The sequence below is a fragment of the Lolium perenne genome, chromosome 2 (assembly GCF_019359855.2).
Source record: "Lolium perenne isolate Kyuss_39 chromosome 2, Kyuss_2.0, whole genome shotgun sequence".
In the NCBI taxonomy this organism is placed as follows: Eukaryota; Viridiplantae; Streptophyta; class Magnoliopsida; order Poales; family Poaceae; genus Lolium; species Lolium perenne.
The window spans coordinates 39,438,706-39,453,231 of NC_067245.2; the positions used below are offsets into that span (position 1 = coordinate 39,438,706).

Genomic DNA, 14,526 nt, shown 5'->3' on the forward strand with positions numbered 1-14,526 from the left:
ATGCTATGTTAGTACTTGGTTTGGTTGTGTTGATCTGTCATGCACTCTAAGGTTATTTAAATATGAACATCGAATATTGTGGAGCTTGTTAACTCCGGCATTGAGGGTTCGTGTAATCCTACACAGTTAGTGGTGTTCATCATCCAACAAGAGGGTGTAGAGTCTAGCATTTATCTATTTATTCTGTTATGTGATCAATGTTGAGAGTGTCCACTAGTGAAAGTATGATCCCTAGGCCTTGTTCCTAAATACTGCTATCGCTGTTTGTTTACTGTTCTACTGCATCTGTACTGCCCGCAATATTACCACCATCAACTACACGCCAGTCCTGGGCAGCAAAGCACTTTTCTGGTGCCGTTACTACTGCTCATACTTATTCATACCACCTGTATTTCACTATCTTTCGCCGAACTAGTGCACCTATTAGGTGTGTTGGGGACACAAGAGACTTCTTGCTTTGTGGTTGCAGGGTTGCATGACAGGGATATCTTTGACCTCTTCCTCCCTGAGATCGATAAACCTTGGGTGATCCACTTAAGGGAAACTTGCTGCTGTTCTACAAACCTCTGTTCTTGGAGGCCCAACACTGTCTACAAGAATAGAAGCACCCGTAGACATCACTGGCCCATCATCAAAGTGGATGTCATGGATGCTCTGCGGGAAGTCTGGTTTGGCAGGGACCAAGGCTTCGAGGGTCTGAATGAGGCCCTCATCACCTTGCTTCCCAAGAAGGTAGGAGCGGTGGACATGCAGGACTTCATGCCGATTAGCCTTGTGCACAGTTTCGCTCGCCTTCTCACCAAGGTTCTCGCACGTCAGCTTGCTCCTCGGATGCCTCAGTTGGTGGATTCGAACCAGACGACCTTCATTCGCGGTCGCTGCATTCAGGACAACTTCCTCCTGGTCAGGAATTAGGCTAAGCTGTTGCATTCGAAGAGGATCCCCTCCTTCCTGCTTAAAGTGGACGTGGCTAAGGCGTTCGATAGTATCTCTTGGCCCTTCCTCCTCGAGGTCCTCAGGCATCGTGGCTTTGGCCCTAGGTGGATACGGTGGATCTCGTTGCTTCTTCGCTCGGCAAGCACCTGTGTCCTCGTCAACGGTTGTGCTGGTGGAGCCTTTCGCCATGGCCGTGGACTCCGCCAAGGGGATCCCATCTCTCCTCTGCTGTTTGTCATTGCCATGGACGTCCTCTCGGCCATGCTCCGTGCCGCCGAGCACGCTGGTGTGCTTTCGGACCTCACTCCCCTTGGCCTGAGCAGCAGGGTCTCCCTCTACGCCGACGATGTGGTCATCTTTGCCAAGGCGACGGTTCCGGATCTTCAGGTGGTTTGGGCCGTCCCTGGATGCTTTGGAGCGGCGTCGGGGCTCAAGGCGAACCCAGCCAAGAGCACGGCGGCTCCGATACAGTGCTCTGAGGACTTGCTGGCAGTTGTGGCGCCGTCGCTACCGTGCCCTCTCGGGCTCCTTCCATGTTCCTACCTGGGACTGCCGCTGTCCATTAGGAAGCCGAGGAAGGCGGAACTGCAGACCCTACTGGATAAGCTGGCGGCCAAGCTTCCGTTCTGGAAGGCTAGACTCATGACGAGAGAGGGGCGGTTGGTGTACATCCAGGCCGTCATGACGGCCTCGGTTGTCTATCACCTTCTCGCCTTAGACATGGATCCTTGGTTCATCAAGGCGGTGGACAAGCTTCGACGTGGATTCTTCTGGGCCGGCAGGGAAGACGCTAGGGGAGGTAGCTGCACGGTGGCTTGGCACCTGGTGTGTTAGCCTAAGAGCCACGGCGGTTTGGGCCTCCATAATCTTCGTTGGCTGAATGTTGCTCTCCGCACACGGTGGTTTGGTTGCAACGCTCTGATGGCACCAAACCGTGGCTTGGCCTAGACGTCCGGGTCAGCGGCGAGGCGCGTGCTTTGTTCGATGCTTCGGTAAGGATCGAAGTTGGGAGCGGTGCCTCCATTCTGTTATGGGAGGATGCCTGGATCGGTGGCCTCACTGCCGCGACCATCGCCCCGGATCTCCTCAGCCTCGTCAGGGTGTCCGTTCGCCGGCGCCGGTCAGTTCAGGAAGGCCTGGCGGGGAACGCGTGGACTGCGGATATCACCGGCGAGCTTTCCGTGGAGGCAGTGATTCAATACCTGCGACTCTGGGCGGCTATCGCGCAGGTGCCGCGGAGTGGGGCTGAGGAGGACCGGTTCGGCTGGAAGTGGCGCGGCGACGGGCAGTTTTCCTCTAAGTCTGCTTACCGTGTACTCTGGCATGGTACGTGCGGGCTGCCAGGGGCGACGTTAGTTTGGGACTCCTTCGCGCCACTGCAATACAAGTTGCATGCGTGGCTGGCCCTTAGGCGTCACTGTTGGACGGCGGACCGAAGGCGGCGCCGCGGGTTGCCCACTCACACGCTATGCCCCCTTTGCAATGTCGTCGATGAAACCCTCGACCACCTCTCGCTTCACTACGTCTACGCCCATGGGGTGTGGTCCGGCTTGGAGGCTCGGCTTGGTCTTCCAGACATCGTTCCTATGGGGGTCGAGGGCATCAAGGATTGGTGGCTCCAGGCGGCCCTTCGGTTCCCGCCGGCAGGGAGGAAGAAGGCCAACTCGCTCATCATGCTTACCTTGCGCATGCTTTGGCTTGAACGAAATGCCAGGGTTTTTGATGGGAAGACCGCTCCGGTGGATGTTACCTTGAGGCTAGTCCTTGAGGAGTGGAGGGTCGGTGTGAGTGTAGAGGTAGGCGGACTAGAGATGTACACTAGTTTGGCCTGCTTTCGTAGGCCGGTTTGGGTGGTGGCTCTCTTTCGTTTGTATGGGACATCCTGGTCCGCTTCTTATGCTTAATACAATGACACGCAGATCTCGTGCGGGTTCTCAAAAAAAAATCCACAGAGCTTATTTATTTATTTTGAGATCCACAGGGCTTGTTAAGATTCGAAGATATTGACAGCATCGTTTCCTGCAGACAGAAACATAGCCGGTGGTAACAAGAAACAGGCCAGGATTATTGTACCATCTCATCTTGTGAACAAGATGCATGTGCTTGTTTGACAGCGCTGGGTAATAAACGGTGGTCGGAGGATTCCACAAGATCCAGATGTGAGACCTTTTAAGGCGATTCCACGGAGGTTGTCCTCAAATAGTCAGAAGCAAGAGGAGACTTCGTCACCACCGGAGGCCAGATGAACCATCTGGAGCCAGGAATCAACTCGGAGTGTTCTATTGCAGCAAACTGAACCCGACCAGGAATGCGTGTTCCGTTCTTTATCAAGTACACTCCTACTAAACGTGAATCGTTTTTTCTCCTCGTCCCCATCGTCTCGCGAGCGGCGAGGCGAAATCATCTCCCACCCCAGATCTTCGCCAGCGTGAAGGCTGGTCTCCTTTCCTGCTTGCCGCTCCGGCTGCAGGTGGGAGGGGACCAATTTCCTCCGTTCTGGTCTAGTTTTTAGGGCTAGGATTTGTCTTCTATGGTGCGTTCTTGGGTGGTGTGGAGCAACCTTCGGACAAATAAATCTGCCTCAACTCTACTCCCACACCGGCGGCGACCTTCACGGCGGCGTCTCAGAGTTGATGGCAATGTGTGCTTGTCGTTTCTTCAGATCGACAGCTTGGTCTACTCGCCAATCTTTAGATCTGGCGAGATCTATTTCTCGACGTGCCACTGGCGTTCATCATTTTCCATGACTGCGCTGGGGATCGGGGCAAGGTGGATGTTCTGGAGCGAAGATATTGATCCAGAGGTGGTGGATCTGTCGTTGTTCCCTGACTTCGTCGACGGGATGCGGTGGATTGATACGTCTCCGACGTATCGATAATTTCTTATGTTCCATGCCACATTATTGATGTTATCTACATGTTTTATGCACACTTTATGTCATATTCGTGCATTTTCTGGAACTAACCTATTAACAAGATGCCGAAGTGCCGATTCTTTGTTTCTGCTGTTTTTGGTTTCGAAATCCTAGTAACGAAATATTCTAGGAATTGGACGAAATCAACGCCCGGGGTCCTATTTTGCCACGAAGCTTCCGGAAGTCCGAAGAGGAGACGAAGTGGGGCCACGAGGTGCCTGGACCCTAGGGCGGCGCGCCCCCCTTGGCCGCGCGGCCTGTGGTGTGGGGCCCTCGTGCCGCCTCCTGACCTGCCCTTCCGCCTACTTAAAGCCTCCGTTGCGAAACCCCCAGTACCGAGAGCCACGATACGGAAAACCTTCCAGAGACGCCGCCGCCGCCGATCCCATCTCGGGGGATCCAGGAGATCGCCTCCGGCACCCTGCCGGAGAGGGGAATCATCTCCCGGAGGACTCTACGCCGCCATGGTCGCCTCCGGAGTGATGTGTGAGTAGTCTACCCCTGGACTATGGGTCCATAGCAGTAGCTAGATGGTTGTCTTCTCCCCATTGTGCTTCATTGTCGGATCTTGTGAGCTGCCTAACATGATCAAGATCATCTATCTGTAATTCTATATGTTGCGTTTGTTGGGATCCGATGAATAGAGAATACTTGTTTTGTTGATTATCAAAGTTATGTCTATGTGTTGTTTATGATCTTGCATGCTCTCCGTTACTAGTAGATGCTCTGGCCAAGTAGATGCTTGTAACTCCAAGAGGGAGTATTTATGCTCGATAGTGGGTTCATGCCTCCATTGATATCTGGGACGATGTGAGAAAGTTCTAAGGTTGTGGATGTGCTGTTGCCACTAGGGATAAAACATTAGTGCTATGTTCAAGGATGTAGGTACTATGGACATTACGCGCAATACTTAATGCAATTGTCTGTAGTTAGCAACTTAATACTGGAGGGGGTTCGGATGATAACCTGAAGGTGGACTTTTTAGGCATAGATGCATGCTGGATGGCGGTCTATGTACTTTGTCGTAATGCCCAATTAAATCTCACTATACTCATCATAATATGTATGTGCATGGTCATGCCCTCTTTATTTGTTAATTGCCCAACTGTAATTTGTTCACCCAATATGCTGTTTATCTTATGGGAGAGACACCTCTAGTGAACTGTGGACCCCGGTCCAATTCTCTATACTGAAATACAATCTACTGCAATACTTGTTCTACTGTTTTCTGCAAACAATCATCTTCCACACAATACGGTTAATCCTTTGTTACAGCAAGCCGGTGAGATTGACAACCTCCTTTGTTTCGTTGGGGCAAAGTACTTTGGTTGTGTTGTGCAGGTTCCACGTTGGCGCCGGAATCTCTGGTGTTGCGCCGCACTACATCCCGCCGCCATCAACCTTCAACGTGCTTCTTGACTCCTACTGGTTCGATTAAACCTTGGTTTCTTACTGAGGGAAACTTGCCGCTGTGCGCATCACACCTCCTCTTGGGGTTCCCAACGGATGTGTCAACCACACACATCAAGCAAATTTCTGGCGCCGTTGCCGGGGAGATCAAGACACGCTGCAAGGGGAGTCTCCACTTCTCAATCTCTTTACTTTGTTTTTGTCTTGCTTAGTTTTATTTACTACTTTGTTTGCTGCACTAAATCAAAATACAAAAAAATTAGTTGCTAGTTTTACTTTATTTGCTATCTTGTTTGCTATATCAAAAACACAAAAAAATTAGTTACTTGCATTTACTTTATCTAGTTTGCTTTATTTACTGTTGCTAAAATGGCCAACCCTGAAAATACTAAGTTGTGTGACTTCACAACCACAAATAATAATGATTTCTTATGCACACCTATTGCTCCACCTGCTACTACAGCAGAATTCTTTGAAATTAAACACCTTTCTTGAATCTTGTTATGCGAGAGCAATTTTCTGGTGTTAGTTCTGATGATGCTGCTGCCCATCTTAATAATTTTGTTGAACTATGTGAAATGCAAAAATATAAAGATGTAGATGGTGACATTATAAAATTAAAATTGTTCCCTTTCTCATTAAGAGGAAGAGCTAAAGATTGGTTGCTATCTCTGCCTAAGAATAGTATTGATTCATGGACTAAATGCAAGGATGCTTTTATTGGTAGATATTATCCCCCTGCTAAAATTATATCTTTGAGGAGTAGCATAATGAATTTTAAACAATTAGATACTGAACATGTTGCTCAAGCTTGGGAAAGAATGAAATCTCTGGTTAAAAATTGCCCAATCCATGGACTGACTACTTGGATGATCATCCAAACCTTCTATGCAGGACTAAATTTTTCTTCGCGGAATTTATTGGATTCAGCTGCTGGAGGTACCTTTATGTCCATTACTCTTGGTGAAGCAACAAAGCTTCTTGATAATATGATGATCAACTACTCTGAATGGCACACGGAAAGAGCTCCACAAGGTAAGAAGGTAAATTCTGTCGAAGAAACCTCTTCCTTGAGTGATAAGATTGATGCTATTATGTCTATGCTTGTGAATGGTAGGCCTAATGTTAATCCTAATAATGTTCCGTTAGCGTCATTGGTAGCTCAAAAAGAATATGTTGATGTGAATTTCATTAAAAATAACAATCACAATGATTCTAGGCCATACCCTGCTAATGGTAACTCTTATGGTAGATATGTTTCACCTAATGAAGAAAAGATGCTAGAAATTGAAAGATCCACCAAGAGCTTTATGCAATCACAATATGAGCAAAATAAATTGTTTACTAAAACCATGAATGAGCAATCTACCTTGTTGAAGAATATAGGGAATCAACTTGAAAATCTGAATAGGGAGATCTCGGGGTTGCAAACTAAACTTGCTAATGCTGAAAACCGAATCTCATACATGTCTGCATCACAATCTTCTTTAATTAATAAAATGGCTGCTAAACCTGAGAATTTAGATGACAAAATTACAACTACAGCAAATGCCATCCAAGTTAGAATTAATGAGAATATAAGATTAATGGCTGAATTGCGTGCTAGGTGGGATAGAGAAGAAAATGAAAAACTAGGTAAAGAGAAGAATGTAGCTAAAGTTTGGACTATTACCACCACTAGTAATGCTAATGCTACACATGTTGCTGCACCTCCTACTATTAATAATAAAAGAATTGGTGTTAGCAATGTTTCCACTTCTAATGCAAAGCGCGAGAAACTGCCTGAAACTGCTAAAACTGCTGAAACTGCCTGTGATAAAACTGCTGAAATTTTTTCCAACATTGGGGATGATGATCCCATTGCTTTAGATTATAATGGTTTGAATTTTGATGATTGCCACATCTCTGAAGTTATAAAGTTCTTGCAAAAACTTGCTAAAAGTCCTAATGCTAGTGCTATAAATTTGGTTTTCACGCAACATATTACAAATGCTCTCATAAAAGCTAGAGAAGAGAAACTAGAGCGCGAAGCCTCTATTCCTAGAAAGCTAGAGGATGGTTGGGTGCCCATCATTAAGATGAAGGTTAAAGATTTTGATTGTAATGCCTTATGTGATCTTGGTGCAAGTATTTCTGTTATGCCTAAGAAAATTTATAATATGCTTGACTTGCCACCATTGAAAAATTGTTATTTGGATGTTAATCTTGCTGATCATTCTACAAAGAAACCTTTGGGGAAAGTTGATAATGTTCGCATTACCGTTAACAATAACCTTGTCCCCATTGATTTTGTTGTCTTGGATATTGAATGCAATGCATCTTGCCCCATTATATTGGGAAGACCTTTTTTTCGAACTGTTGGTGCTATCATTGATATGAAGGAAGGTAATATAAAATATCAATTTCCTCTCAAGAAAGGTATGGAACACTTCCCTAGAAAGAGAATGAAGTTACCTTTTGATTCTATTATGAGAACAAATTATGATGTTGACACTTCGTCTCTTGATAATACTTGATACACACTTTCTGCGCCTAGCTGAAAGGCGTTAAAGAAAAGCGCTTATGGGAGACAACCCATGTTTTTACCTACAGCACTTTGTTTTTATTTTGTGTCTTGGAAGTTGTTTACTACTGTAGCAACCTCTCCTTATCTTAGTTTAGTGTTTTGTTGTGCCAAGTAAAGTCGTTGATAGAAAAGTTCATACTAGATTTGGATTACTGCACAGAAACAGATTTCTTTGCTGTCACGAATCTGGGCTGTTTTCCCTGTAGGTAACTCAGAAAATTATGCCAATTTACGTGAGTAATCCCCAGATATGTACGCAACTTTCATTCAATTTGAGCATTTTCATTTGAGCAAGTCTGGTGCCTCGATAAAATTCGTCAATACGAACTGTTCTGTTTTGACAGATTCTGCCTTTTATTTCGCATTGCCTCTTTTGCTATGTTGGATGAATTTCTTTGATCCATTAATGTCCAGTAGCTTTATGCAATGTCCAGAAGTGTTAAGAATGATTATGTCACCTCTGAACATGTTAATTTTTATTGTCGCTAACCCTCTAATGAGTTGTTCTAAGTTTGGTGTGGAGGAAGTTTTCAAGGATCAAGAGAGGAGTATGATGCAACATGATCAAGGAGAGTGAAAGCTCTAAGCTTGGGGATGCCCCGGTGGTTCACCCCTGCATATTCTAAGAAGGCTCAAGCGTCTAAGCTTGGGGATGCCCAAGGCATCCCCTTCTTCATCGACAACATTATCAGGTTCCTCCCCTGAAACTATATTTTTATTCCATCACATCTTATGTGCTTTTCTTGGAGCGTCGGTTTGTTTTTGTTTTTTGTTTTGTTTGAATAAAATGGATCCTAGCATTCACTTTATGGGAGAGAGACACGCTCCGCTGTAGCATATGGACAAGTATGTCCTTAGTTTCTACTCATAGTATTCATGGCGAAGTTTCTTCTTCGTTAAATTGTTATATGGTTGGAATTGGAAAATGATACATGTAGTAATTGCTATTAATGTCTTGGGTAATGTGATACTTGGCAATTGTTGTGCTCATGTTTAAGCTCTTGCATCATATGCTTTGCACCCATTAATGAAGAAATACATAGAGCATGCTAAAATTTGGTTTGCATATTTGGTTTCTCTAAGGTCTAGATAATTTCTAGTATTGAGTTTGAACAACAAGGAAGACGGTGTAGAGTCTTATAATGTTTTCAATATGTCTTTTATGTGAGTTTTGCTGCACCGGTTCATCCTTGTGTTTGTTTCAAATAAGCCTTGCTAGCCTAAACCTTGTATCGAGAGGGAATACTTCTCATGCATCCAAAATACTTGAGCCAACCACTATGCCATTTGTGTCCACCATACCTACCTACTACATGGTATTTTCCGCTATTCCAAAGTAAATTGCTTGAGTGCTACCTTTAAAATTCCATCATTCACCTTTGCAATATATAGCTCATGGGACAAATAGCTTAAAAACTATTGTGGTATTGAATATGTAATTATGCACTTTATCTCTTATTAAGTTGCTTGTTGTGCGATAACCATGTTCACTGGGGACGCCATCAACTACTCTTTGTTGAATTTCATGTGAGTTGCTATGCATGTTCGTCTTGTCTGAAGTAAGAGAGATCTACCACCTTATGGTTAAGCATGCATATTGTTAGAGAAGAACATTGGGCCGCTAACTAAAGCCATGATCCATGGTGGAAGTTTCAGTTTTGGACATATATCCTCAATCTCATATGAGAAAATTACTAATTGTTGTTGCATGCTTATGCATAAAAGAGGAGTCCATTATCTGTTGTCTATGTTGTCCCGGTATGGATGTCTAAGTTGAGAATAATCAATAGCGAGAAATCCAATGCGAGCTTTCTCCTTAGACCTTTGTACAGGCGGCATAGAGGTACCCCTTTGTGACACATGGTTAAAACATGTGCATTGTGATGATCCGGTAGTCCAAGCTAATTAGGACAAGGTGCGGGCACTATTAGTACACTATGCATGAGGCTTGCAACTTGTAAGATATAATTTACATGATACATATGCTTTATTACTACCGTTGACAAAATTGTTTCATGTTTTCAAAATCAAAACTCTAGCACAAATATAGCAATCGATGCTTTTCCTCTATGGAGGACCATTCTTTTACTTTCAATGTTGAGTCAGTTCACCTATTTCTCTCCACCTCAAGAAGCAAACACTTGTGTGAACTGTGCATTGATTCCTACATACTTGCATATTGCACTTATTATATTACTCTATGTTGACAATATCCATGAGATATACATGTTACAAGTTGAAAGCAACCGCTGAAACTTAATCTTCCTTTGTGTTGCTTCAATACCTTTACTTTGAATTATTGCTTTATGAGTTAACTCTTATGCAAGACTTATTGATGCTTGTCTTGAAGTGCTATTCATGAAAAGTCTTTGCTATATGATTCACTTGTTTACTCATGTCATATACATTGTTTTGATCGCTGCATTCACTACATATGCTTTACAAATAGTATGATCAAGGTTATGATGGCATGTCACTCCAGAAATTATACGTGTTATCGTTTTACCGCTCGGGACGAAGCGAGAACAAAGCTTGGGGATGCTGATACGTCTCCGACGTATCGATAATTTCTTATGTTCCATGCCACATTATTGATGTTATCTACATGTTTTATGCACACTTTATGTCATATTCGTGCATTTTACGGAACTAACCTATTAACAAGATGCCGAAGTGCCGATTCTTTGTTTCTGCTGTTTTTGGTTTCAGAAATCCTAGTAACGAAATATTCTTGGAATTGGACGAAATCAACGCCCAGGGTCCTATTTTGCCACGAAGCTTCGAAGTCCGAAGAGGAGACGAAGTGGGGCCACGAGGTGCCTGAGACCCTAGGGCGGCGTGGCCCCCCTTGGCCGCGCGGCCCTGTGGTGTGGGGCCCTCGTGCCGCCTCTGACCTGCCCTTCCGCCTACTTAAAGCCTCCGTTGCGAAACCCCCACCGAGAGCCACGATACGGAAAACCTTCCGAGACGCCGCCACCGCCGATCCCATCTCGGGGGATCCAGAGATCGCCTCCGGCACCTGCCGGAGAGGGGAATCATCTCCCGGAGGACTCTACGCCGCCATGGTCGCCTCGGAGTGATGTGTGAGTAGTCTACCCCTGGACTATGGGTCCATAGCGGTAGCTAGATGGTTGTCTTCTCCCCATTGTGCTTCATTGTCGGATCTTGTGAGCTGCCTAACATGATCAAGATCATCTATACGTAATTCTATATGTTGCGTTTGTTGGGATCCGATGAATAGAGAATACTTGTTATGTTGATTATCAAAGTTATGTCTATGTGTTGTTTATGATCTTGCATGCTCTCCGTTACTAGTAGATGCTCTGGCCAAGTAGATGCTTGTAACTCCAAGAGGGAGTATTTATGCTCGATAGTGGGTTCATGCCTCCATTGATATGCGGACAGGTGACGAGAAAGTTCTAAGGTTGTGGATGTGCTGTTGCCACTAGGGATAAAACATTAGTGCTATGTTCAAGGATGTAGTTACTAGTTACATTACGCGCAATACTTAATGCAATTGTCTGTTGTTAGCAACTTAATACTGGAGGGGTTCGGATGATAACCTGAAGGTGGACTTTTTAGGCATAGATGCATGCTGGATGGCGGTCTATGTACTTTGTCGTAATGCCCAATTAAATCTCACTATACTCATCATAATATGTATGTGCATGGTCATGCCCTCTTTATTTGTCAATTGCCCAACTGTAATTTGTTCACCCAACATGCTGTTTATCTTATGGGAGAGACACCTCTAGTGAACTGTGGACCCCGGTCCAATTCTCTATGCTGAAATACAATCTACTGCAATACTTGTTCTACTGTTTTCTACAAACAATCATCTTCCACACAATACGGTTAATCCTTTGTTACAGCAAGCCGGTGAGATTGACAACCTCACTGTTTCGTTGGGGCAAAGTACTTTGGTTGTGTTGTGCAGGTTCCACGTTGGCGCCGGAATCTCTGGTGTTGCGCCGCACTACATCCCGCCGCCATCAACCTTCAACGTGCTTCTTGACTCCTACTGGTTCGATTAAACCTTGGTTTCTTACTGAGGGAAACTTGCCGCTGTGCGCATCACACCTTCCTCTTGGGGTTCCCAACGGACGTGTCAACCACACGCATCATGGATCTTGCTTCAAGCAAGAATGGGGATGTCCCCCGGTCGACGTGCCCTAGCGACATGTGCCTTGCTGGTTCCAGCGGGCCTGTTCATCGACTCACAAAGCCTCGTTGGCAATGGTACTTCTTTGGATCTGGCAATGGTGGAGGCTCGATGTCTCCTCAAACGTGTGCTTAGGTGGTGTTGGAGCTTGGCGTCAACCGCTAGTTTCGGCGAGTGCAGAAAACCCTAGGAATGGTTTTGTATTCTCCATCTTTTAGGGTTCTATCTGCAAAGTTTCAAGAAAAATATGTTTTCTCCTGGTCTGTTTTTCAGTTTCCACTTTTGTTGGTTCATGTAACTTGATTTTCTACTAATGAAATGCGTGGTTGCTCTCAAAAAAAGTACACTCCTACTCACTTGGTCTTGGTCGTTCTCTTGGTTACCCATTGATACGCGTACATCACGCGACTGTTGGGAACCCCAAGAGGAAGGTGTGATGCGTACAGCAGCAAGTTTTCCCTCAGTAAGCTACCAAGGTTTATCGAACCAGTAGGAGCCAAGAAGCACGTTGAAGGTTGATGGCGGCGGAGTGTAGTGCGGCGCAACACCAGGGATTCCGCCGCCAACGTGGAACCTGCACAACACAACCAAAGTACTTTGTCCCAACGTAACAGTGAGGTTGTCAATCTCACCGGCTTGCTGTAACAAAGGATTAGATGTATAGTGTGGATGATGATTGTTTGCAGAAAACAGTAGAACGAGTATTGCAGTAGATTGCATTCGATGTTAAGAATGGATCGTGGTCCACAGTTCACTAGAGGCGTCTCTCCCATAAGAATAAGCATGTTGGGTGAACAAATTGCAGTTGGGCAATTGACAAATAAAGAGGGCATGACCATGCACATACATATTATGATGAGTAGTGTGAGATTTAATTGGGCATTACGACAAAGTACATAGACCGCTATCCAGCATGCATCTATGCCTAAAAAATCCACCTTCAGGTTATCATCCGAACCCCCTCCAGTATTAAGTTGCAAACAACAGACAATTGCATTAAGTATGGTGCGTAATGTAATCAACAAATACATCCTTAGACATAGCATTGATGTTTTATCCCTAGTGGCAACAGCACATCCACAACCTTAGAGGTTTCTGTCACTCCCCCAGATTTAATGAGACATGAACCCACTATCGAGCATAAATACTCCCTCTTGGAGTTACAAGCAAAAACTTGGCCAGAGCCTCTACTAGTAACGGAGACCATGCAAGATCATAAACAACACATAGATAATAGATTGATAATCAACATAACATAGCATTCTCTATTCATCGGATCCCAACAAACACAACATATAGCATTACAGATAGATGATCTTGATCATGTTAGGCAGCTCACAAGATCCAACAATGATAGCACAATTAGGAGAAGACGATCATCTAGCTACTGCTATGGACCCATAGTCCAGGGGTGAACTGCTCACTCATCACTCCGGAGGTGACCATGGCGGTGAAGAGTCCTCCGGGAGATGATTCCCCTCTCCGGCAGGGTGCCGGAGGCGATCTCCTGAATCCCCCGAGATGGGATTGGCGGTGGCGGCGTCTCTGGAAGGTTTTCCGTATCGTGGCTCTCGGTACTGGAGTTATTATCGACGAAGGCTTAAGTAGCCGGAGGAGGTAGGTTTAGGGGCGACGCGAGGGGCCCACACAATAGGGCCACGCGGCCAGGGCTTGGGCCGCGCCGCCCTGGCGTGTCGCCGCCTCATCGCCCCACTTCGTTTCCTCTCCGGACTTCTGGAAGCTTCGTGGAAAAATAAGATCCTGGGCGTTGATTTCGTCCAATTCCGAGAATATTTCCTTACTAGGATTTCTGAAACCAAAAACAAACAGAAAACAAAGAATCGGCTCTTCGGCATCTCGTTAATAGGTTAGTGCCGGAAAATGCATAAATATGACATAAAGTATGCATAAAACATGTAGGTATCATCAATAAAGTGGCATGGAACATAAGAAATTATTGATACGTTGGAGACGTATCAGCATCCCCAAGCTTAGTTCCTTCTCGTCCCGAGTAGGTAAACGATAACAAAGATAATTGCTGAAGTGACATGCCATCATAATCTTGATCATACTATTGTAAGCACATGCAATGAATGCAGTGATTCGAAGCAATGGTAAATGTAATGATTAAACAACTGAATCATATAGCAAAGACTTTTCATGAATAGTACTTTCAAGACAAGCATCAATAAATCTTGCATAAGAGTTATCTCATAAAGCAATAAATTCAAAGTAAAGGTATGAAGCAACACAAAGGAAGATTAAGTTTCAGCGGTTGCTTTCAACTTGTAACATGTATATCTCATGGATATTGTCAACATAAAGTAATATAATAAGTGCAATATGCAAGTATGTAGGAATCAATGCACAGTTCACACAAGTGTTTGTTTCTTGAGATGGAGAGAAATAGGTGAACTGACTCAACATAAAAGTAGAATAAAGGCCCTTCGCAGAGGGAAGCATCGATTGCTATATTTGTGCTAGAGCTTTGGTTTTGAAAACAAGAAACAATTTTGTCAACGGTAGTAATAAAGCATA

The 14,526-nt window shown here is 44.9% G+C and overlaps 1 protein-coding gene across 1 annotated transcript; it reads left to right on the forward strand.

Moving 5' to 3' along the window:
• The first annotated feature begins 1,179 nt into the window (after nucleotides 1-1,179).
• Nucleotides 1,180-2,840, forward strand: LOC139835457 (uncharacterized). The gene is made up of 2 exons (XM_071825310.1): nucleotides 1,180-1,735; nucleotides 1,885-2,840. The coding sequence occupies exons 1-2, from the start codon at nucleotides 1,180-1,182 to the stop codon at nucleotides 2,838-2,840; spliced, it is 1,512 nt and encodes a 503-aa protein (XP_071681411.1).
• The last annotated feature ends 11,686 nt before the right edge of the window (nucleotides 2,841-14,526 follow it).